This window comes from Symsagittifera roscoffensis, chromosome 6 (genome assembly GCF_963678635.1).
Source record: "Symsagittifera roscoffensis chromosome 6, txSymRosc1.1, whole genome shotgun sequence".
NCBI classification, from domain to species: Eukaryota; Metazoa; Xenacoelomorpha; order Acoela; family Convolutidae; genus Symsagittifera; species Symsagittifera roscoffensis.
In genome coordinates this window covers 12,549,409-12,575,247 of record NC_087067.1, presented here as the reverse complement: position 1 = coordinate 12,575,247, position 25,839 = coordinate 12,549,409, and the positions used below count along the sequence as shown (strand labels likewise).

Here is a 25,839-nt window from a genome sequence, read left to right as displayed (position 1 = left end):
ACAGCAGTGAACTCAAATAAGACCTTCGTAGTCTATTCAACGAACTAACATAAAGTTTAAAAAAATTATCAGTCTTCTTAATGAAATTCATCATAATATGATGAGTTGAGCAATTCATTTCCCCAAATTGCTACATCTGTTATCTCGACAACTTTTTCAGATGTTCTTAACGCCTGTACGCAGTAGCGTGCCGAGGGGGTGCAGGGGGCGACCACCCCCCTCAATTCTGGTTGCCTAATTTTTCCAAAGGGTCCCTTTTGATATAATTTTACGACATCCATTTTTGATTTACCAACCTAAAAATTTTTCTAAAGGCGCTTTTGGTGGCAATACAAATAGTTTTGTGGGGGAGCGCACGCCGAAAAAAACGCAATTTTGGGACAAAATTTTACAAAAAGTGCCTAAAAACGCTTTTTTTCCTGTTCTTAAACAACTTGCTTGAGGCACAGAAAACTTTTGACAATCTTTGAAAGAACTCGGAAAATCAAATTGGTTGACCTAAAAAAAGATACGCAAAGTTTTCAAATTTTTTTTTCTCAAACTTTAGCAATTCTTGAAAATTTAGTTCATTCTCGGATGATCAAAATTATTCAGGCACTTAAGATCCCACCAAACCATCAATTCGAAGTTTTAAAAAAACATGCAAAATTATCTGCCACATAAAGTGTTTGCAATGCAATTGACACAAAAAAAAATCATATGTTTTTTGCCTTTTTATTTGAAAAACGCTTTCACTCGACCGTTATTGTTTATACGTATGCAAATAGAAATAGTAAAATGCTCTAGTTGGAAATAGGTTAGGATATTTTTCATAAACGGAAAACATCGTAATTAAGTAAAACCAACATGCATAAGCAGGAGGAAAAACGTCACCTGGGTTGAAAGAATCTGATCTTTTTTGGTTTTTTGAAATGATTTGACTTGTTATTGAAAAAAGAAAAAATTTCTTGTATGCAGATGATACTACATCGTCAATTTAAAAAGTAATTCTAAAAAGATTGCACATTTAAGGATGGATTAATGCTGTAAGAAAAAAAGATACATATCAGTTTCTCCTTTGGTGCTGTGACATTTCGGACGAAGACGTTTCAGCCGTTCCAAAATGAGACTTTCACGCCAAAATAAGTGGTATACTTTATCCAAAAAATTTTCGGTCAAAAATATATGAGGAAATAATACACCAATTTCTTCTTTTCATAAAACTGTTGTGTAAACTTTTTTAGATACAAGTTTAATTTAATATTCAAAATCAAGAAACACTAAAAGTGACCGAGCCAAAAGCACATTACTTTTGAATAGCTTATTTGAGCCGAATAAAAATTCAGCAAATTAGATCAAAAATGAAGTGCAACAAATTTTGTCCCACAGAGCGTTTGTTTGTGCACAGTTGATTTTGCGACCAAAAACCAAAAAAACATCAATTTTGGTGTTTTCTTATGAAATCTTTATGATTAGCAATATTATCTTTTGACACAGAGTTACGTAAGAAAAACTTAACATTTGTCATGATGCTGGGAAGCTTTTACCTTGAAAACTTCTGTGCTCAAAAATAGTGGCGTCTAAAAAGCCAAAAAACCTACACCAATTTCGTTTTTTCAGCAAACATTTTTGTTTATTTTTTTTAGATTCAAGGTTATCTTAACATTTGAAATCAAGAATCACTAAAAGTGGCTAAGCAAAAAACAGATCATTTTGAATAACTTATTTTAGCCAAATGAATTCAGCAAATCTTAGCAAAATTCAGCAAAATAGATAAGTAGTTGAAGTCCAAAAAATGTTTTCCCGTAGAATGTTTGTTTGTGCACAAGTGATTTTGCAACCAAACACCAATAAAAATACATCAATTTCTATTTTTTTTTCAAGAAAACGTTATGACTAGCAATTTGATCATCTTTACACAAAATTACGCCGAAAATTTTTTTCATATTTTGTGTGAGGCTTGAAAATTTCTATGCTCGAAAATAGTGGCGACTAAAAAAAATTACGCAAAATTCGGTTTTTTATCGAACTTTTGAAATCATTGTTTTGATGCTTAAAAAGCCTCAAAATCGTCGACAACACAAAAAACTTGATTTAAAAGTAAGAGCTTAGAAACTTAAAATCGTTTTGAAATTTCTGCGTATGATAAGCATCTTCAGCTATTTTTTCTACCCCCCCCCCCCCGCACCTAACAAAAGCATCAATTTTCTGGTGATAAGCTGGCTCTTTCAAGGTCAAGGATGAAGATCAAATATGTTTGTCATGCCCTAATTATTCATAACTCAAGGTATGAAATCGTAGGAATAACTGTTCGTTGTGGAACGTTCAATCGGCACATTTGGCCTGTATAAAATCTATTTTGTCCTAATTCACTTTTATTTCAAGTGAACTGCACGCTGCATCTTGTTTGTAAAATACAGCTTTTAAAAGGAATGGGAGTGAAACTGATAAGAGGATTGCCAATTGGGTTTTCGACAGCTGAACTGCGGTAAGCCTTTCATAATCTTCATCCGACTTCCATGTAAACTCTCATACTCAACTAAATAAGTCATGGCGCACCAGCAAACTCAAATCTAGATTTGTTCTAAATCAGTGCAAAAACTTGAGATAAATTCAGATATGTTAAAAACATTAAAGACAACTGGCTTTTTCCCTCTTTCACCCTATATTTGAAATTCAATTTTGAAAACTATTGTGACAATGTCATAATGCAACGCAATTTGGTATGGTGGACAAAGTATCAGTTGTGAACAGATTTGTTCTTCATAGTTTTTATCCTAGCATCATATTGTTAGCCATAGTAACGCGCAAAACAAGTATGAATATAATAATTTTGATCTGTTGAGTGAGGGGGGGGGGGGGGGGGTTGGAAAAGAGCCGGAGAACTGTATAGATACTCGATTTTTTGGGGAAAAACAAAACTATGAAATCTCTAGGCCCATTTATATATGCGATCTTCATTTTCATTTTTGACACTATCGATTATACAAAAGCCACATACTTAAGCCCAGTGCTAGTGTATGACGCAACAGTTATGCAAAATGGGCTTCCACAGTCTTGGTTGAACTACCGGATCCCTGTGGTTGCAGTTGGACCTCTGAATGGCACGTTGGTTGTTGTGGTGGAGCAGCGACTCGGAGGAACTGGCGACGGGGTTCCCAAGAACATCGCCTACAAGTACTCAGAGGACAACGGAATCACCTGGTACGAAAACAGTTTTTTACATTTTGTACGATATTCTCAGTACATAGAAGAAAAATCGTTGATCGCATCAAAGCTAAACTCTAAGAGTTTCATTGGACTTTGGAAACTTTAAAATTGATTGTGATAATTTTTTCAAAAATTTTCAAAAACATTTTAATCTGCGCTAAAACTCAATGTGAAGTAAGAAAAACATATTTTGTGTCTGGTGTCTAATTATTTAAATATTTTTTTTGCTCCAATTCACATTTGATTGATTTCTGAGACAGAGTAATTGTTCTCTTATTTAATGTATAAACAAAAAACGCCAAAACAGCTAGCATGCCGAATAATCTGTTAAATGTGATAAACTTTTATTTAGAAATTGTTAACGTGGCGAAGTTCGATAAGAAAAACAGCAATCATTTGAATCAAAACTCACACAGTTTCACTGACCTGGGTAAGGATCTGATGAGGATTCTGAGTTGACCGGATCTTTATTCAGGTCGGTGAAACTATGTGAGTTTTGATCCAAAATGATTGCTTTTTTTGTCGGAAAAAAAACAGCGTTAACAATTTCTAAGTACAAAAATTATCACTATTAGTAAATTATTTTGAATGTAAGCTATTTTCGGCATCAACGACAAAAAACGTGAATTTCGAAAAAATCGATTGAGTTTTCACAACGTTCACCGGCTTTTTTAATCAAACTTGAGAACCAGTTTTAACTTAATTTATTCGCTTTATTTCCAGCCAGCGAGAACATCCAATTTAATGTCTTAACAACAAATGGATTTTTTTTGAACTTAAAATAGTCCAAATTAGCCATAAGTTTACTAAACATCAGGCAAAGAAAACTATTTTTTTTACAGTATTTTGAATTCAGGGCATCAAGTTTTTCTGAAAAGTCGAAAATTTATAAAATAACTCAAAAAATATTTAAATTTTTTTTGTAATGCTAGAAATGCTGATTTCTCTAAATGTGTGGTTTATTTGTTTTGTCGTAGTTGATGAGAAATTCACTGTGGTATTAGTGACATAATCTTCCTATAGGACAACAAACTGTTCTAGCTAGCTAATATTCGAAAGCTGCTATATGGATCTTCTTGTTACTAAAATTTTGTTCAATGATTAATAATTTTAATAATTTGAGTAAAATATTTTTTTTGGGAAGCGATTAAGTTCGAATTTATCAAGCTAAGCTTTTTTTGTTAAAGTGAGATACTTTTCGTTTGAAGGAAAACCCATGAAAAACCAAAGAAGGATGTATTTTATAATTTTTCATCTGCTTTACATCAATAATTATAGACTTCATGCTATTTTTTCAACCCTAATTTCACATCTAAACGTTGAAATTGTTGCTTTATAGGAATGATAACCTAATTAAGGCAATTAAGTCCTCAGAATCATCTTTGAAATTACAAAGTTATAAAAATATTTTCAAGAAAGCATGCTTTAGTTGGCAAAAATGTGTCTAACTTGGCAACTACTGCAATTTTTTGGTTGCAATGTTCAATTCGAATTTTATAGGAAATATTATCATTCTTTTTTTTAAAAATCATAAATGAAGTTTTGAATACAACCGTTTTGAATAAAACCGTTTTGAATCCAAAATCTTTAAAAATATTAGATTTCTCACACAGGAAATAATCGATTTTGTAATTTATTAACAAAAGAGTCCAACCTAACAGTCAAGCACGGCCAATTCTAGCAATCACCATTCAACCAAAAAAAAGCTAGGGTTTTTTTTCTTCTTTCACGCTCATAGATGATTAAATTCTCGCAACAAGAGAAAATTTCAATTGGTTTCTTTTTGAGTACCAAGAGGATTGATGAGAATTGTCTAAAATATGTCGTCAGTCAGGTTGATAATTGATTGTTTAATAAGATTTCTCTGAATGTTCTGCAGTTTGTTATTAGTCATGTTTACTTTTTGTTCACACATCCGACAAAAAAGACGCTATAATTTGGCTCGGATTTTTTCTCCAGGTTTATTTCAATTTTTTTACAAGCAATTATGACGGCATATTTGAAAAAAAAAGTGTAAGACTTTGATGACCTCAAATTTCTTACATAACCTGAGAGCGGTTTTCGCAAAGTTATCAGGGTATTGCTAATTACCAGTTTTCTATTAACGCTTAGCGTAAGCGGCATTTTGCGCCGACCCAAAAATCATACAAGATTGAGATGAGGCACCCTTATTCTTTCAACTATTACATTACTACAAAAATGAATCACTTTGTACATTAAACTGAGTGCTCGGGGAATATTTGCCATAAAAAAAAACAAATTGAAAATATAACCGTTTTTTGTATTAAAAAAATACTTCAGATACTTTAACCAGCTGTAGAAACGTCCCGATCTTTGCTTTGACACGAGTAGAAAAATTGCGTCTTAATACAATTTATACATGAAAGCATGCGCATTCTTACAAAAAATGAAAGCATGCGCGTTTTATCTCGCGGCTTAAGAGTTTTTTTTCTGGTTTTCTACATAAAAAACAAGCTCAATTGGGATGCATAACAAACAAGATTGCTCTTATCAGGGTATGCTCTGAAGTTCAATCTGCCCTTCAACTGGTCGCAGATAGTTTTTTGTAAAATAAATGTTCACAAGCAATAGTATTTAGCTGATAATTTAAATGTTAAAATATGAGTCGTTTATGGAATTACAAAAACAATTAGCTTGCCTCAGTTCAATTTGAAATGATTTTCTTGTTCATTTTAATTTGCCACGCATAAATAAGTCATGTTGAACCTCGAGCGTCATGGTATAAACTGAGCACTTTGGACAATTTGGTGTCAGGATAATGGTTTGCTCGCCCGGAGGGGGCCACGCAGATCAAAACATGGGTCGCCCGAGGAGCTAATATATTTTTTAAGAGTAGTCCTAAAATATAGATTCTCTTCAAAAGAAGGAACAAAAAAATTATCATTAATAAATTTAACATATAGATGCACCCAATTGCACCTCAATTTTCATGCAGTTATGACCGTCTTGTAAAAGCATCTCATTTGGTTTTCTAAACATTTTGTATCGAGTTCCGTTAGCATTAGCCTTTCCTGAGTCATTTCTCGTGTTTGTTTTTCAGACCAAATCTACTAGGTCTTGGGCTAAAATGGATCAAAACTGCTCGTATATGAGGGCAAAGCCCTGAATGTTCCGACATCACTTTTACTGGTATGGAATAGTTTTTGATCAAAACATTTTTGATAAACCATAAGTTTCGTAGAGCCAATATCAAATTCAAATACTCGCATTTAAGTAGATTTTGTATGACCAATTATAGTTGACCTCAATTCAATTTGGAGCGATTATGAGTGCTGATAATTAGCCACGCATAATTCATGTTTGCGCATTGACTACCAAATAAGGTATCAAATAACTATTCGAGCACCGATGTCATCCGATTTCAGTCTAGTCAGAAAAGATTTCCAGATCGATACACAAACGCTGTCGAAATTGAAAATTGGTCTCAATTAGAAAAAACCAACCAAGCATATATAATCCTCACTTTGCTCGAAACTCGGAAAAAACCATCCAAATCATATATTTTGACAAGTGGAATATAATTAGATGCAGTATAATAGTCAGTTGAAAATTTTGATTGCATAGTTTAACGGGTTGCTCTCACACGAATCACTTCACGTGTTGATTACTTAGGTCTTCTGTGATGCATATATTTGAGTCACCAGACAGCGGAAACATCTATTTTGGAAACATTATAATTGATTATGAAAAAGGAGCAATTTTTGTTATCTTCACCGCTTGTTCCAAAAATTGTCCGGATAATAAGTGGTCCAATTACGTGAGCAAATCACTAGACGATGGTCAAACATGGTCAAAGCCAGTCAACATCTCATCTCAAATAGGTACTAATTAGTATCAATTTTAGGAACAAAAAGTTCAAATTTGGATCGATTTCAGACGATAATTGATTTTAACAAAATTGTTTACTATGTACAAATTTTTTAAAGCAATTCAAGCCGGAAGTTTTCTTTGCAAAAATTTTTTTGGTCTAAAGCAAAATTTTTTCCCCTAAAGCAAAATTGGAGAAAAAATGAAGTCAGCTTAGATAAATAAATAATCAAAAACCTAATTGAAATATTGGTACCATCAAAAAAATCTGTAGAAAAGAATCATGCTTGATTGACAGGTGCCTTCCAATATCGAGGCGGACCTTCCCTGGGAGTGCAAAAGAAACAACCCCCTCATATTGGACGCCTGATAGCTTGTGGCCACACTGAACCACTTTCAGTAGACGGAGTCTTCTGTTTGTTCAGCGATGATTCCGGTGACTCATGGATACTAGGTGAATCTGTGCTTGGTATCCCTTTTGGTCAGAAAAAAGTAGACGGGGACTATTTGCCTGACGAAGCAACAACTGTTGAACTGCCGAATGGAGACTTAATGGTCAATGCGAGAAACCAGGAATGCTTTCTTTAATTTTCCCATGTCATTATGTAAGCCCGTTCTTACATATGGCCCAATTTTGAGTATCTTTGCGCATTGTTACTAAAACCATATTAGCCACATAACGTGAGACTTTTCATTTGACAGAAAAAAACAACAGAAATTGGACAAATTGCCTGTCGCTGAAGTAATTTGCATGTTTAGTTGTAAGCTATTGAGGCGTTTCAGTTATCTAAACTCGAAGCACCTTCTTTTTTGTAAGTTTATTATTATAATTTGAAAGTTTTTTTTGGAGTTTCCTAAAAATTGCGATTCCCCGAAATTTAACCAAAAGTTACAAAACAGGGAAAACTTGAAATTTTGACCTCTAGTACCACTTTCACTGTCGATGTCGGCTAACGATGGTCTCAAAAGATGGTGGCGAGACTTTTCCGACAGAGTTTGTGCGAGTAAATGAAGATCTTCCTGACTCGGCTTGTTCGGCTGGATTGGCCATGTTTGACGACAAAACAATGCTCTTCACGAACCCAAATAATGAAAATGAAAGGTAGGCGTTCAATTTTTTTCACAAGCATTATTGACTTGATCGCTAAAATTGTTGGGTGAAATGATAGCATGCTTATTTTTCCTTTTGTTGATACCATTTTCAAAATTCGAGAGGGAGCCATGGTCTAGATTGGTGTACAGTCACGCGTAACAAAAGTTTTATTGTTTTCATAAAATTAACAAACATTATCTGACGTTTATGATGTTTCCTGACAGAGAGTAGCGGTTCAAATTTTGACATATGATGGCCAAAAAAGTAGATAAGATTATAGATGGATAACAAACCGATTTAAAAAAATTTTCCAATGCGATGTTTGGCCGTTTTGCTAGAGCATCAGGGTGATCCAAGTGCTAAAAAATCTCAGTAAACAGCAGAAGCAGTATGAAACTTTGAGCTTTAAATTATTCGGTGAAAGCTAAGTAAATAAACTAAGCCCTCATATCGGTTTCCTTTCGCATATAAAAGAAATAAAACAATGTTTCAACTCTTAGACAGAAATTGACTAGAAAATCAGGAATATGCTTGTAAAAATGCCAAAAACTGAGATAATTATTATTTCGTAGCTGAGTAGTTGTTTGTATGCTTCTTATGTTAATGAAAACTTGAATAAATATTTTTGCTGTGTACACTTTTTGAACACAAAAAACACATCTGTGACGCTCTTTAATAAATGACCAATAGAAGCCTTGAAAACAATTTAACATGCATAATGAAATATCAATTGCATGTTTTTTTTGTTTTACCTTACACGTAACTTACCCTTTGCAAAGATGAGTTCAGTAATTAAAAAATATGAATGAACTGTTATATGAATGTAGTTTTAAATGAAAAAATATCGGGCTTTTTGAAGTCAATTTTCAATTTACATAACTGCTCTCAAAATGATGTAATTATTGTCTCGTATCTTATTAATAATACCAAATGACTCGCCTCAATTCAAATTGTAACAATCCATTTAGCCACTACGGGTGTAATAAGAACTTTATAATTTGCGGGTTATTTTACCCTAACTGTCTAAACTAGCTATTTTTAAACCCCTATAACTCCACTAAAAACATATCAAAAACTGACAGGATGAATTATTCCGTCACATTCAAAGCATAAAATTTTCGTAACTATCTTTGAAATTCAGAACAAATGTTGGGCTATTTTTACAGAGGCCTGCTAAAACCTACTGATATCTTCTCTTCCATAAGTAGGAATCTCAGTTCGTATTACACCCGCAGTGGCTAATTGGATTGTTACAAATTGAAATGAGGCAAGCCTTTTGGTATTATTAATAAGATACGAGACAATAACTATATCTTTTTATAGTTTACATAGCGTGTGATTGGACAAAACAAAAAATGGAACTTTCAAATCACATTTTAAACTAAGACGCCAAAAATTAGTTGGCATGGCAAAAACGCAACAAAATGGCATAACCTTCATGTGAAAAAAACAGCAGAGTTTAGTAAATGTTTCATACTATTTTTATCGTTTTTCTCGAAGAGAACGTTGCACGTAACTAGAACAGTTTTTTTTCTCTTATCACAATGCACTACGATGGAAAAATTAAACCAGATAAGGAAAACTGGCCTTTTCAGATCGGATTACATTAATAAGTCAATGAAAGCAATTAATGTTTTTTTTTCAGATCAGGTTGCTCTAATCATTTGCGCTCCGCCTATGTGATTTTTTTGATAAAATTGAAGTAAATTGAAAAAAAAAACTAGAGAAAAGTAAAAATTAGTTTTGCCATTAATTTTATTTATTCACTAATGCTCCGTGGAAGCCAAATGTAGGATTGTACTCAATGAAACCTCACTGCGGGTAGTCGTACTGCAGTAGTGATTACGTCCCGAACTGGTCATGCTCATAATTTAACAATTAAGCCTTACCAGCTTTCATTTGCGTTTTTGCCATGCCAACTTATTTTTGTGTCTCAGTGTTTTTTTAATTGGCCTTAAAGACACTAAGAATTTTTGCGGTTTTCCGCTGATATAAGAGCAGTCTTGTTATCATGAAAACTTATCTAAGCTTTCCTTTTATTTTGTTTTCAACTTTTTCAACAAATTTAGGGTTGATATGACGCTCAGATGGTCAACGGACTTGGGCCATTCATGGAAAAATTCGTTTCTAATATTCCCCGGGATATCAGCCTACTCTTCCGTGACAACAATGCAAAACACCAACTCCAACAACTACACTACAAATATTATTGTCGCCTACGAAAGACAAATTGGACCAGTTTCGACTATAGCCCTGGCTGTTATTGATCCTCATGGAAACTTGGACATATAATTGAAAGACCGAATACTCAAATAACGTACTTAACGGCTCTTTTTCCTTGTGTTCACATTGTTCGATTGCTATGAAAAGTAATATACGGACTAAATAGGTTATCACAAAATATTTGGTCTTCATAAATAACATTGTAAAACCATTCGTTACACCAAAAACTTCAGATTCGTGCAAAGTGGGGGAAGGAAAAAAGAGTCTACTCGACAAATTAGGTTCTTGTATTGAGAATTTTTCATATAAAATAATTTTAAAACGTTAAGAAAGCGAAAAAAACATAAAATTAGTAAAATGAGTAACAAGTCGGCTGCAGTGCTAGTTTTTGTTTGCAGGCTCAAAAGAGCTAGCTTCAAACGCGGCTTTGCCGAAAGATCGCTTGCTAAGCTGCTCTTACATTCGTCACGAGTGTTAGTTTGCAAATGAATTCTTTTTTGATCTATTATCAAAACCTATAGAAATTTATTGACAAGCCTTGAGCTTATTGTCTTAACCAGGGAAACTCAACCGCAGGTTTAGCAATTGCTTCAAATTCATTTGGCAGTTTAATTACGATGGTCTACCCATAATACGCACTTTTCTTTTTTTTTTGTTCTGTCTTTTGAAGAAAATGACTGAATATTTGTGCTCGGTGACTCTTTTCTCACAAAACATGTCAAATTTATCGATACACAAACGCTGTCGAAATTGGAAATTGGTCTCAATTAGAAAAAACCAACCAAGCATATTTAATCCTCACTTTCTTCGAAACTCGGAAAAAGCCATCCAAATTATATATTTTGACAAGTGGAATATAATTAGATGCAGTATAATAGCTAGTTGAAAATTTTGATTGCATAGTTTAACGGGTTGCTCTCACACGAATCACTTCACGTGTTGATTACTTAGGTCTTCTGTGATGCATATATTTGAGTCACCAGGCAGCGGAAACATCTATTTTGGAAACATTATAATTGATTATGAAAAAGGAGCAATTTTTGTTATCTTCACCGCTTGTTCCAAAGATTGTCCGGATAATAAGTGGTCCAATTACGTGAGCAAATCACTAGACGATGGTCAAACATGGTCAAAGCCAGTCAACATCTCATCTCAAATAGGTACTAATTAGTATCAATTTTAGGAACAAAAAGTTCAAATTTGGATCAATTTCAGACGATAATGTCACACACTCAGATCGTGTTTTGTATTCACTTCCTGTCAAAAGAGGGGGACTAGGTGTACGAAATCCAATAGAAGGTTCCAAACTAGCATTTTCCACTTCACGTGAAGCAACCGACTGTCTCGTGAGTTCGATCCTTAACCAAGATGATTTCGACCAAACTCTACACAAAACAAAGATGAGAGAAGCAAGAAAAAATCACGAGGAGAAACAAAATGCTGTGGACAAAGATAAACTCGATGAATTGCTTGCAGTTTTACCAGCAGATCAGAAACGAGCGATCCGGAGAATAATCGACAACAACTGTTCCTTGTGGCTAACTTCGCTGCCCTTGTTGAAAGATAATTTTGATTTGTCAGCCACAGAGTTCAGAGACGCTCTATGTGTCAGGTACAGAAAACCACTCAAACGTTCTTTCTCGAGATGCGATGGATGTCAACAAGATTTTGACTTACAGTATGCACTTTCTTGCAAGAAGGGCGGACTGGTAACACTACGACACAACGAAATAAGAGACGCAGTGGGCGATCTTGCTTCAATTTTGTGGAAAGATGTGAAAAGAGAACCTGTCGTAAAAGAACCAGATATAGAAAATGGAACCCCGGCACTAATTGCAGATCTTTCAGCTCGTGGGGTTTGGGATAGACAGTCGGCTGCGTCGTTCGACATCCGTGTTACAGACACTGACGCTCCGTCTTACGAAAACCGCAATCCCATGAATGTACTGAAAACTGCAGAGATTGAGAAGAAAAATAAGTATGGACCAGCTTGTGAAGAAAAGCACATGTCTTTCACTCCACTTGTCACTTCAATAGATGGTGTTTTGGCACCGGAGTTCACGTTTTTCCTCAAACGACTAGCAGATGGTCTGGCATCAAAATGGGACCGTCCATATAGTCATGTCATGTGCTGGGTGAGATGTAGAATTTCATTCGCTATACTAAGAGCAACCAACATTTGCATCAGAGGCACAAGATCCAAATGGCGATCCCTCGGCGTTGAGGACGGTTACACACTTGGAATGGCATTCTAAAAATTCACACGCTGTTAACTGGGGCTTTCATCGCGCATAACTGACTCCTATGATATTAGAATTTCGACACCATTTGCATAATATTTCGAAGAATATGAGATGTTTGAAGGTAAAAACACAGGATGACAACTGTGAACAAGCAACGAAAAACTTTTCCTTGCACGATTCGAAACCAATTTATTTTGATTTTAGGTTAAATTTACACGATATGGGATTGAAAAAAAAAAAATTTCAGACGATAATTGATTTTAACAAAATTGTTTACTATGTACAAACTTTTTAAAGCAATTCAAGCCGGAAGTTTTCTTTGCAAAAATTTTTTTGGTCTAAAGCAAAATTTTTTCCCCTAAAGCAAAATTGGAGAAAAAATGAAGTCAACTTAGATAAATAAATAATCAAAAACCTAATTGAAATATTGGTACCATCAAAAAAAACTGTAGAAAAGAATCATGCTTGATTGACAGGTGCCTTCCAATATCGAGGCGGACCTTCCCTGGGAGTGCAAAAGAAACAACCCCCTCATATTGGACGCCTGATAGCTTGTGGCCACACTGAACCACTTTCAGTAGACGGAGAAGGAGATTTTTCACCTAATTTGAAGCAAGCTTTGAGCGGTTTGAGCGGTTTTTTTAGACAATTACGCTCAAAATCTTGCTTCAAATTGAGCGGTTTGAGCGGTTTTTGAACGGTTTATCTAAAAAAAACGCTCAAAAACCGCGCAAGATTTGAGCGGTTTGAGCGGTTTTTTTAGACAATTACGCTCAAAATCTTGCTTCAAAATCAAGTATACTTAAAATAGCGGGTGGAGGATTTTAAAAATCAAAAAATCAGCTTCATCATTCTTAAAAACAAATACTAATCCATAGATGATAAAGTAAAAGGCAGTCGGGATATTCAAAGCGTCGATCTTTCATGAGCAGTCTTGTAAGACTAGTTATTTGAATCGTTCTCCCTTGAAGGAAGTGTGTTTATTTGAATTCTGAAAAGCTTAAATCTTTCGCGTCACAGTATAAAATATGCCAACATTTCAAACCGCTTCACCGCAGTAAACATTTTTGGCAAGCATTCGAAGAAGAGCTTGAGAATAGACATTTTTTGAGATAAAAAATGATATGAACTAAATTAGTTATTTCAGCAGCCTATAAAAATTTTGCTGTTGTATTTGAAAAAAAAAATCAAAAAGAAAAGAATTGAAACTGCAAAATTTTGACAGAAAGCGATAGCGTTCAAATTGCAGCAAAACTCGCCATGCTTTGTAATACAGAGTATTAGCGGTGAAACTTGAGGACAAGTCTACTCAGGTCAAGATTGTGATTAGATGACTAGACAATTGCGACAGGTTTTCGTTAATTCACCATAACTTTTTTTTCTTTCAAGAATTTGCAGACTGTTGAGATTTGCCTGCAACCGGCGCGGTTCAGAAAAAGTTAATCCCGTCGGGCGCGACGAAGAAAAATATAACTGATATCAGCTCGACCGAAAAAAAGTAAGCTACACCTGTAGAAGAATGCAGCACCTGTTTCAAAATTTGTTTGTCAAAATATGTAAATTTTTAAATTTGCGTTTTTGCCTCTTGGAAGTTCGAATCTTATTCATTGTGGTAATTAGCCTCCAAAAACCATTAGTTTTAAATTTCAAACATCGTTTTCCGGTCTATTTTTGAGAGCATAGCTTATTAGTACGTAATTTCAGTCAAAAGTGTCGATGCTTCAGGACCAAAATATCGGAGTCTTTTTCAAACTAAACTGCGACTTAGTTTCATGCTGTTCCGTTACTTTTGTTAGATTTTATTTCTTCCATTTTAAATAACTGTCCAGACCATGAAAATTTGGTAGCGGAATTAACATCGCTGCGACAAGCCTCAAAGTAAGTAGCAAGACTCTACCTTTTTTTAAATATTAAAGTTGCCTTGCTTTATTTAGTTGTAAGGTAATTTTTGAGATCCTATGTTTTAAAACCATACCATTCAATTCAGTACATTTTTGATAACTAGGCATTATTGTTCCGGCCATTTGAAAATGGAGAGGAACTTCGTCTTCGGGTGTCTGTTTTTTTATTTTTTGTTTTCCTCGCAAATTCAGCTGCCACAAAGAAACATCTAACTGGATTGAGTCATTCAACAGATTGAATCCGTTTCAGTCGGAATTCCAACGACATGAACAAATTCCCAAAAAAATTTCCCAGTGTCGAGAAAATTAAGTTTTAAATTTTTGATTTTTGCTCTAACTTCAAGCAAATACAATTAGCGTTTAGTCTTACAGTACTTATTTATGCGTAATTATGTCGTGAAAACTTAACTCTACTCAAGTTTTCAGGGCCATTTTGGAAATGAAAAGCTGCGAAAAAATTTTAAGAAATAGCTTGAAAATTTTTAAAATTTTTCTTACGCTTTTTAATTTTTTTTACATTCTGTGGTGTTGTTTTCACAGTAATCGGCTATGCTTGTCTTATAAGAACTTGCATCCCGGAAAAAAACTCCCTGTTTTAAAATTTAAAATACAATTTAATGTATCTTTCAGTCTCAGTTTTAAAACATGTTTCTTTACTTAACAACGAGCTTAAGTCATCAAGACAGTAACCAGACGCCTGTGAGTAGGTTACACATATTTTCACCTTGGCCAGTTTCGGTCAGCCAATAAAAAAGATACAGCTTATCAACTCATTTTGTTCTACCACCTAACGACATTTCGCTTTAACTGGCTCCGCAAACATGCAACTATTGAAAATTTAGCTTTTGTTTCAAAAATTCTTCTCTTGCTTGCAGTTCAGATGAAAAAAGCCTATGCCAAACTGTGATTATTCTGTTCAAGGCATTCAAATGGTACGAGACAGCGACCTCTTAAAACCCAGATCTAGTTAACAATTGCCCTTCCCCCCCTCTTTTTAAGAAAGGGGTGAATTGTTAAAGTGGATTAAAATAACGCATTTTCGACTGATCAGATTGCAGTAAAATTTGAATTTTAAATGAGAAGCTCTAGTGCTATTTACAGCTTTTATTAATAGGGGTGGCAGTTCCTTTGGTATCTAAGTAGATACCAAAGTGAGGGGGTTTTTTTAAGTAGATCTTAAAACCCTACAAAGCCGAAAAGTAAATGTCAGTTTGTTTTTCGTCTTCTGTTCAACATATAAAAATTAAGAATCCGAACCGTGATCGATAGCTACTTGTCTCCCTGCGCTAGAAATAATGAGGTTTTGCCATAAATTTTAAGCCATTTCTTTGTTTGCTTACGACTATATATCTAATATCAAGCTTTCGATCCATTTTTTGAGAAGACGTGTCTTTGCAGCTTCACTGAACTTTACTTGATGCATTACGCTTTAAATTTTTTTCTCATAAGATGGCATAAGCTGTTTTTAATGAAATTCAAAGCATAAGATGTTTTCAATGAAATTTAAAGAAAAAGATGTTTCTAATGAAATTTAAAGCATAAGATATTTTTAATGAAATTTAAAGCATAAGATGTTTTTAATGAAATTTAAAGCAAAAGATGTTTTCAGTGAAATTTAAAGCATAAGATGTTTTTAATTAATTTTAAAGCATAAGATGTTTTTAATGAATTTTAAAGCATAAGATGTTTTTGATGAAATTTAAAATATAAGATATTTTTAGTGAAATTTATAACATAAGATGTTTTTAATGAAATTTAAAGCGTAAGATGGTTTTAAAGATGATTTTTTGAGAGCTGTGAAGTTCAATCAAAGTGTGCTCAATTTTGATTTGCCTCATTTAGCATCATTCGCATTGGTCGAAATTTTTAAAAAGTTTTGATCAAAATTGCGCCTTAGGTGCATTTTCTTTTCAATATCGTATATTATGTTCAAAAAAATCACCATCAGTAGCTCACAATACTCTGACTTTACGTGGCAAAATTTTTCTTCTAAATTTTTGGTATAAACGATATCCAATTGCTTTCTAGAAAAAAGTTTACTTGTGAAACTGTTGGGAATTAAAATGGTTGAGTCTTTTAAGGTTTTCGGCAAGCCTGCCGCGCCCATTTGCAACTGCAGTACTGTTAATAAGCAACTAAAAATAGTTCGTACTATTAATTACTGAACGCAATATCTTGATGTAACTTTTGTCTCAAATTTAATAAATTTATAACCCTGATATACAAATAACTTTTGTGAGCGAGGTGAAAACTAAGTTATTGCTTACTGTTGGTCTTATTTTTAGTTCATTGGTCCTTTGGCTTGTTGTCCTACTACTTAAATATTTTAGGTATAATTTTTATTTCCTTTTATTCTATCAAATTGAATAACAGGCCTAAAAAATTTAAGATTAAGTTTTAGGCAACAATGTGGAAAAAATGCAGCTTGACTTGTTCGGGCAAATTGCCGACGTAATTTCAGTGTAAGCGAAATAATGTCGGTCTGAGATGAGTAATTTCCTGGAAATAAACCGATTTGTCTTGACATAAAAAATGGACTTGAACTGGACTTGAATTATAAACTCAACATCTTGATATAACTTTTGTGTCAGACTTAATAAATATATAGCCTTGATGTACAAATAAGTTTTATGAGTGTAGGGCTGGAAAACTAAATTATTCCTCACTCAAATATCAAAAACACTACTAATTAACAGTTTTCAGGCGGCAGATCCCCAAAGTTTTTTAACGTGCTTGTCATGGATACCTAAAGTTTTTAAAGAACAAGGGAGCACCCTAAAAGTCACCATTTGAAATGTTTTAAAGGATGATGATATGAAAAAAAACGATTTGAATGCTTGATATTTTAACACTTACCGAGTTAAACTAAAATTTTTAATGTTTTTTATTCCGACTGCAAAAAAAAACAGAAAAAAAAACAATTCAACCTGATTTTGAAAAATAATCCTAAAGTTTTGAGCTTGAATAATTATTACTTAAAATTTTTCATCGATTTAATAGTCTTGCTTAAAAAATTGTTTAGAAAACTTTCAACTAAGAATTAAAATTAGAATGACAAAGACAATAAACACAAAAACTTTATTTAAAATTTGTTGCTCTTAAACTAGAAATTATTAAAATAATTTAAAAACTAAATTTTCAATTTTGAAGTAAACGTAACATAAAAATTGATAGTAGCAGATAATGCAGTGATTGAAATCTTTGCGCTAAATTTTCTATTATTTCCTTGTCATTCTCTTTCGGTTTCTTTCGCCTGATTGAAGGTGTGGCAGATGATTCGTCAGTTGTACTTGTAATGATGTAATCCAACTCTTTAGTTCAAAATTTTTTCATACCTCAGATAATTTTGAACTTTGAACTTTCTGATCACATTATCACTCGGATAAATTATGACAGAGAAATGAAGGTTGAATTTTTTTTCCTCTCCTTAGCTTTTGTTCACGATGTCAGATTATTTTACTTATGTTACAACTAAAAACCGATACTTGTGAGAGGGTTGGAACTAAAAATAGTGCCAAATAGGAAATAAAAATTTTAAGTTTTGTATTGTTCCATTAACAATAATACTTGATTTAAAACGAAAACAAAAAGTAATTCAACGTCGTTTTTGCTTATCAACAGGAATGAAAAAGCTGGCCTTTGTCGCTGGATGTTGTTTCTTGTTTTGAGACAATAACTGAACTACTCTTGGGTTTCTGAGTAGTTTTCGTGTTCGAATCTATCCCATTAGACATTTTATGATTCAGTCGTCAAAATATATCAGCAAATTCTACATAGAAAAAGAAGTTCATCTAGAAATTTCTTGAATAGGGGCCGATTTTCAAAAAAAACTTAAAACTTTGTCATACTTTTTTTAGATCGGCCAAATTGATATTCTAAAATCGATATGAAAATTTTTGTTATAAATTTCTGGGCTCTTTCTCCTTTTCTCCCCACCTTCCAATTTTTACGGTAATTTTTCTGTTCACATTATCAAATTTTTATAAGATAACCATTACATATTTGGTCATCATACTCAACCTTGTAAAATCACTCGTTACACCGTGAAATCGATGCAATTGTGAGGTGGGGGTAAAAAGGCAAGTGAACTTTTTTCTTCACCGCAGCTAACTTCTGGAGAAAAAAAGTGGCCAAAAAAGACGTTTTTAGCGCGTTACCCCTTCAAAACTAGGCTCTTTTTCACTCTCCCTTACTTTCGAATTTCAAGCTGTAAATCAATTTTACGTTGTCATAACGCAAGGCAACTTGGCATAGTGAACAAATAAATCTTTGCCAACAGATTCCCTCTTCATAACTTATATCGTAACCTCACGCATTTAGCCAATAAAACACTAAAACATTTATGAAATCGGAAAGTTTGAATTATGTGTGTATGTGTGTCGGGGTAGGGGTGCAAAAGAGCTCAAAGTTGCTTATAATGGCGCCTATCGCAACTACCCAGCTTTTTTCAATCTCTTCCCCCATTTGAAGTTCAATTGGAAAAATTAAACATTAAAAGAAACATTGAAAACCATCAGGAAATACGTGTAAGCCCCGATAGCTTTTCGCATGTTTTGGACCTGAAATTGGATCATATACGCCCTAATTCAGTGCACATATGAAATGGTAGGACTTCTCATGTTTGACGACAGTTGGCTTGAAATATTTTGCGCGGTTGGGTTTTTTTTGTGGTCATCTGTCAGAATTGTAGAGAACTGCGTTCAGTATCGTGTTTTGGAAGGCTCCTGTTTTGCGAATTAAAGCAAGTTTTATACCCGAGCTCGTACTGAAACAACTATACCCAAACTCGAGTCCGATTAACTTGAGGCCGCAGCGGCTGTTTGCTCAAATTTTTACATGGATGACTTAAACCCCATGCCGAATGCTGAGCAAGCACTATCGCCAATTAGAGATTTGAGTTACATGCTTGCTAAAAGAGGTTTTAATCTGATCAAATATATTGGTATATTTCCTGAGATTCCAAGAAAACTAAATTTGGAAAAAGACATCGAAGTTAAGCAGGAAACACTTGTAAACACCGATAGCTCTTCATAGGTTTTTGAACTGGAACGGGACACCTTAAAAACCTTGGTCCTTGGTATCAAGTCGACGTGTAATTTTCGAGCTGCAGAGAGAGAGAGAGAGAGAGAGAGAGACAGAGAGAGAGAGAGAGAGAGAGAGAGAAGAGAGAGAGAGAGAGAGTGAGAGAGAGAGAGAGATAGAGAGAGCAAGAAATAGAGAGATAGAGAGAGAGAGAGAGAGAGAGAGACCATTTAACGATTCGTACTTAGTGTTATGTCAACAGTGTTTGATCCTACTGGGCTGCTTGCGCCGTATATGGTACCAGCCAAAAGTTAAGGCCAATTTTAGCAGTGCCTTCAATCTTACTATTGCAAGAAAGATCGAACACCCTTTGCGCTTACTTCAGTGCACCTGTAGATATGGTAGAACCACTCATGTTCCCGACAATTCACTCGAAGTCTTCTGCGCAGTTGGGTTTCTGCGTTGTCGTCAGTCCTAACCTTTGACAACTGAGTTTAGTTTCGTGTTTTAAAACTTCGTGCATTGCCAATCAAAGCAATGTTTAAGCCCAAACTCGAAACTGCAAAATGCTTTTTTCTGCTACTCCTGTAAAAAAGTCAATCAAAAGCTTTTAAATATCCCAATATACTTTATATTAAAGCTAATAATCTGGACGTTTGAATTATCTACTGTTAACTGGGAAAATTCAGCTTTTATTTAAGTTCTTGCGCAGAGCAGAACATGTTTTAACGTTCATCAGCAGATAACGGCAGTTCTGGTCTTCTGATCCAAGTTCAAGAAGCCCTTATGAGCTTGAAGTAGCCCAGTCACAGCTTTTTTGGACCTGAAATTGGATCATATACGCCCTAATTCAGTGCACATGTGAAATGATAGGACTTCTCATGTTTGACGACAATTGGCTTGAAATATTTTGCGCGGTTGGGTTTTTTCGTGGTCATCTGTCAGAATTGTAGAGAACTGCGTTCAGTTTCGTGTTTTGGAAGGCTCCTGTATTGCGAATTAATGCAAGTTTTATACCCGAGCTCGTACTGAAACAACTATACCCAAACTCGAGTCCGATTAACTTGAAGCCGCAGCGGCTGTTTGCTCAAATTTTTACATGGATGACTTAAACCCCATGCCGAATGCTGAGCAAGCACTATCGCCAATTAGAGATTTGAGTTACATGCTTGCTAAAAGAGGTTTTAATCTGATCAAATATATTGGTATATTTCCTGAGATTCCAAGAAAACTAAATTTGGAAAAAGACATCGAAGTTACGCAGGAAACACTTGTAAACACCGATAGCTTTTCATATGTTTTTGAACTGGAACGGGACACCTTAAAAATCTTGGTCCTTGGTATCAAGTCGACGTGTAATTTGCGAGCTGCAGAGAGAGAGAGAGAGAGAGAGAGAGAGAGAGAGAGACAAAGAGAGAGAGAGAGAGAGAGAGAGAGAGACAGAGAGAGCAAGAAATAGAGAGATAGAGAGAGAGAGAGAGAGAGACCATTTAACGATTCGTACTTAGTGTTATGTCAACAGTGTTTGATCCTACTGGGCTGCTTGCGCCGTATATGGTACCAGCCAAAAGTTAAGGCCAATTTTAGCAGTGCCTTTAATCTTACTATTGCAAGAAAGATCGAACACCCTTTGCGCTTACTTCAGTGCACCTGTAGATATGGTAGAACCACTCATGTTCCCGACAATTCACTCGAAGTCTTCTGCGCAGTTGGGTTTCTGTGTTGTCGTCAGTCCTAACCTTTGGAAACTGAGTTCAGTTTCGTGTTTTAAAATTTCCTGCATTGCCAATCAAAGCAATGTTTATGCCCAAACTCCAAACTGCAAAATGCTTTTTTCTGCTACTCCTCTAAAAAAAGTCAATCAAAAGGTTTTAAATGTCCCAATATACTTTATATTAAAGCTATTAATCTGAACGTTTGAATTATTTACTGTTAATCGGGAAAATTCAGCTTTTATTTAAGTTCTTGCGCAGAGCAGGTCATGTTTTAACGTTCATGAGCAGATAACGGCAGTTCTGGTCTTCTGATCCAAGTTCAAGCAGCCCTTATGAGCTTGAAGTAGCCCAGTCACAGCTGATTCAGCTTTCCTTCATCACTTCTTTCCGGACAAAAGTTCGACTGCTCGACGGCAAAAAATCGGTAAAGAAATCTATTCGATTAGCAATTTTTTCACAATTCGTAGTACCAAACAGTGAATCGCTCAATCGGTCGCATGGGTTGTTTGTTTCAAACAGTTTTGAAGCAAAAAATTTGGTGATACGGGATTGTCGTCAAACTTTTGTTCCAGTTAACACTTGTGGTCTTAAACTCAAATATCATCATCAGTCCTATTTTCTAGATGCGCGCCGTCACTTAATCCCAATTTGCCGTCTTGCAACTGAAATTAAACCGTCATAATATCGAAAAAAAAACTCGTTACGTCTTGAACGTGCAAATTTTGTTCTGTTAATAAGATTTTGTCGGAAGTTCTTTTACAGCATCTAATGTACAAATAACTTGCAGTTTGGTAGTGCGGAACTTTCTATTTTGGGCCGCTTCACGTTTTTGTGTGTAGGAGCTCAGAGAAGCCGGGGACTTTTCTCAATACTTGCATGACGAAACGAGCGGTCCGTGTTGAAACCGTACCTTTCATTGTACTCAATTCGTGCGCCCTGATTATTGGGAGAATCAATGCGTGCCAAAAAAAACCTGTTTTTATCCTGTCGAACCTTGGCACAAACTTCACGTGCGTTGAAAGGAACTGCTGGCTTGTATTGAAACTTGGAATTAGCAGGCTCCCACACGATTATTACACAGAAGCATAGAGTGGGAACATAACACAGCTGGTGCGCCTGAGAGCGTCTGGTAAAGTCCTGCAAGCGCTCACTCTTTTTGATACTTGGAGCCCGCACACTAACGCCAATAGTCCTCGACACGGCTTTCTTCTCTGTTGGGCAATCTTTAAATCCGCGATCACTGACTCCAGTAAGTGGTGATCTGGTTTATTGGGAGGATGTTATGCCTAATCACTTCTTGCTTGGGCGGCGAGCTGCGACATTTCCTTTGAGGAAGGTTTCAACCATAAAAAAACGGCCTGTGCACGCGCAGGCATACGTAAAGCAATTTGGTGACGCTGGCTAGGAAATAGCGTAAAGGTGTCTTAAAGCCAAACAAGTGGCATTTGTCATCAAATCGGGAACCTGAGAGAGGCAACTTATTGGGGTTAGTAAAGATAAACAGCCCTCGAAGTTATAATCCGTTAGTCTGTATTAGAAAGCTTGAATTCGGAAAAGACTGAATAGACTGATCCGCCGAACTAAAAGCTTTGAATTGTGACATTACCCGTCTTATCCTAGCTTGCTGGGGGCGGAGGATGTTGCAAATAAGCCAAAATATCAAAACGAGTAAGTTGAACAAAATTAAAATCGGGTGGCCGAGTGGTCTAGATTGTGGAAACTGGTTCGGCGTAGATTTGAGCCCGCTCAAAATTATTCATATCTTTCACGGTTTTGGAAGATGTTTACGGTTACATTACAACGCAGTCAGAGTTTTGGACAATATTTTTCTGACTTTTAAGCAAAAATTATACATGGACCAAGAGCAAGTGAGCTGAGCTACCCTCTTTGAAGTTATTAAAGTTTAATTTTGAGGACTTTCTTTTTTTCGGGACTGAATATACCATTTATCACCATCTGCACTAAGTTTTGCATCGGACTGATTTTTTTAGGACTAAGCGGAGAAAAACTTTTTTCGTGTGATAAGAAACATTCTTAGCGACAAAATTCAGTTGTTTGAAGCGATAATTTTACCGAACACAGCCGTTTCTTACAATTTGAAAAACCAGGTGCAGATGCGAAAACTGACTTTTACAGATCTTGAAAAAACTGGCTCTTTTCCAGTCCCCCCTTTTAAAACACCGAGTTTTAATTTGTTTTACGTGTTATTATGACTAAATGCATGATGTTACGAAGTAAAATATGAAGAACAAATCTGTTCACAGCTGTCGATTTGTTCACCACGCCAAATTTCATTGCATTATGACAACGTTAATTAAGCTTTTCAAAAATGAATTTGAAAGGGGGAAAACTGGAAAAGAGCCAAAAAACTGGTCCTCAAAATCAAACTTAAATAATTTTTTAGGGGTAGCTCTTATAATTTGCTCTTGGCCTATGTAAAGACCTTATTAAAGTTCCAATGAATGATGTCCAAAATAATTGTTGAAAACAGATATTTTAGAGAGAGACGAAACCTGAATTTGCGCTTAATTTTGTCCACTAGTGTATGAAAAGAGAAATTTTGGGAAAGAGCCGGTTTTTATGATTACTAAATTTGAAATTTAATGGGAAAAATTCGCCTGCTGGTGAATTTTCATTCAAAGCTGAAGATTGGTCGGAGCTAGATGCATTCATAGGTTCAGATGCAATGCTTGATGTGTTTTCTGGAGACGAGATTTGGCTAGATGCGTTTTCTGTAATGTCCGGCTCTGAGGACAAGGCTGTGGTTACAATAACGTCATTTCTGCTTCCGGGTGGGTTTACTGGATAGTCAGGAACAAAAATGTCAATATTGGACGTTCTTCGAGCTAAAAACGTCAACTTGAGGTTTTTGAACAGCTAGGGACCCTAAAGTGCCAGGAACCAAAAACGACTTCGGCTCTTTTCCAATTCCCCCCTTTGATATTTTCTGAAATTCAAAATACGAAAGTCTATTTAAAATGATTTTTTATATTATAAGCTGCGTTAAAACGTGTCAGAGTGAATAGGTGAACAAATTGGTACAGCATTTTAACATACAAAATGTCGCGTGAACAATTTTTCAACAATTTTTTTTCTAATTTTTTGAGCGGGGTGGGAAACTGGGAAAGAGCCCAAATGTGTTCACAATAGTTAATTTGTTCACCATGCAAAGTCTTATTACATTATGCAAAAATAATTTCCATTGATTTTACTTTATGTAAAAAAAGTTTTTCGTAACTGAAATAAAAATGCGGGCTATGCTATTCCAAACATATTAGCGTCTAAATAGCTTACCTCGCTACACCATTAAATAGTTGCTTATCAGAGCTTAGGAGAAAAAGAAAAAGCAAAAAAAAATTTTTCCTTTAAGCGAAATTTTTCTGGAATTTTGAGATGAATTGGGGCTCTTTTCCAGTTTTCCTTAATTTTTTTCTGAAATTTTCAATTTACGAAAGCCAATGAACTTTGATCTTGATGTTCTAATTTTCAATAAAATGTATGAACCTAGACTTTACAAAAATATTCAATACTTCTGACATGCATGTTGCCATTTGAACAGTTTTTGAACATTTTGGCTCTTTTCCAGTCCCCCCCCTCCCTTTGTTAAATTACAAAAAGAGATGTTCAAAAATTGTTCACACGGCAATTTTCATGTTAGAAATGTTGTGAAAATTTGTTCAGCTGATCACGCTGACACGTTTTAATGCAGTTTATAACATTAAAAATAATTTTAAAAAGACTTTCAAGTAATGAATTTCAGAAAAAATGAAGGGGGGGGACTGGAAAAGAGCCAACATTTTTTATAGTATTCTTAATGGGGTTAGAAAACTGGAAAAGAGACGAATAGAGTTTTAGTTAGTTCCCAATTAGTTACCTCGTAATATTGGAGTTTTCAAACTGAATAAGCGCAGAAGCTGTCTAATTTTTTCAATACTATTTGACCGTGATGTTACTTTCAGAACTGTATAAACATCATGCATAAAAAAAACAAGATGAATGTCAGTCAGTTTAAAAATGTTTTCAAAAAATTAGTTCGTAAAACTTCCGCTGAATTTTTCATGTTGTCTAATTATTTTAACGCAAATCTATGGCTTTTTCCACAATTTTTTCAAAAATTTCGCTAATCCATGGTTGTTTCTGACTTTCGAAGAACATAAAAACATATATGATGATCTCTGTTTCTTTTTCACGCAGAAATATTCAATGCATTAAAAAATGTGTTTTGCCTGAATTTAAATCTAGTACTTGACAGTTTCTGCATCGAAAGAAGAATTCCACGCAAGCATGAACAGCTTATAAATGATGACGTACATCAGGCTGATATGGTCGAAACGAAAAGAAAGTCTCTTTTACAATCAAGATTACAATCACAAGCATTTTTTTCTTCAGGAAACCAAAATTTTTTTGATTCTTACAAAAAACCTGGATTTTAGCTATTTTCATTTGTCCGGCTCTCCCCTCTTAAATGCGTGATATTACAAAGCAAGCTACGAGGAACAATTTTGTTCACAATAATTAGTTTGTTCACATGCCATGTTGAAAATTGTCAATTTTCAATTTGGTAGAAGTTCAATTTTGAAAATTTACTTGAAAACTGTCATAATGCAATGAAGTTAAACTTTGAA

At 34.8% G+C, this 25,839-nt stretch overlaps 2 protein-coding genes across 2 annotated transcripts in view; one reads left to right on the top strand and one right to left on the bottom strand.

Annotated features, from left to right (window-relative positions):
- LOC134848245 (surfeit locus protein 4-like) overlaps positions 1-25,839 on the bottom strand; it is a 284,837-nt gene that overhangs the window by 97,057 nt on the left and 161,941 nt on the right. The gene's annotated exons all lie outside the window — the stretch shown is intronic.
- Positions 2,458-11,035, top strand: LOC134848378 (sialidase-1-like). The gene is made up of 6 exons (XM_063865790.1): positions 2,458-2,467; positions 3,069-3,183; positions 6,823-7,031; positions 7,316-7,590; positions 7,944-8,119; positions 10,180-11,035. Exons 3-6 carry the CDS (start codon positions 6,833-6,835, stop codon positions 10,400-10,402), a joined length of 873 nt encoding a protein of 290 aa, XP_063721860.1. The 5' UTR covers positions 2,458-2,467; positions 3,069-3,183; positions 6,823-6,832; the 3' UTR covers positions 10,403-11,035.

Coding starts and splice junctions, on each gene's coding strand:
- LOC134848378 (XM_063865790.1), top strand. CDS start 6,833: ATGCATATATTTGAGTCACCAGACAGCGGAAACATCTATTTTGGAAAC. Junction 7,591..7,943: donor TGGTCAATGCGAGAAACCAG/GAATGCTTTCTT, acceptor TTTGACCTCTAG/TACCACTTTCACTGTCGATG. Junction 8,120..10,179: donor CCAAATAATGAAAATGAAAG/GTAGGCGTTCAA, acceptor CAACAAATTTAG/GGTTGATATGACGCTCAGAT.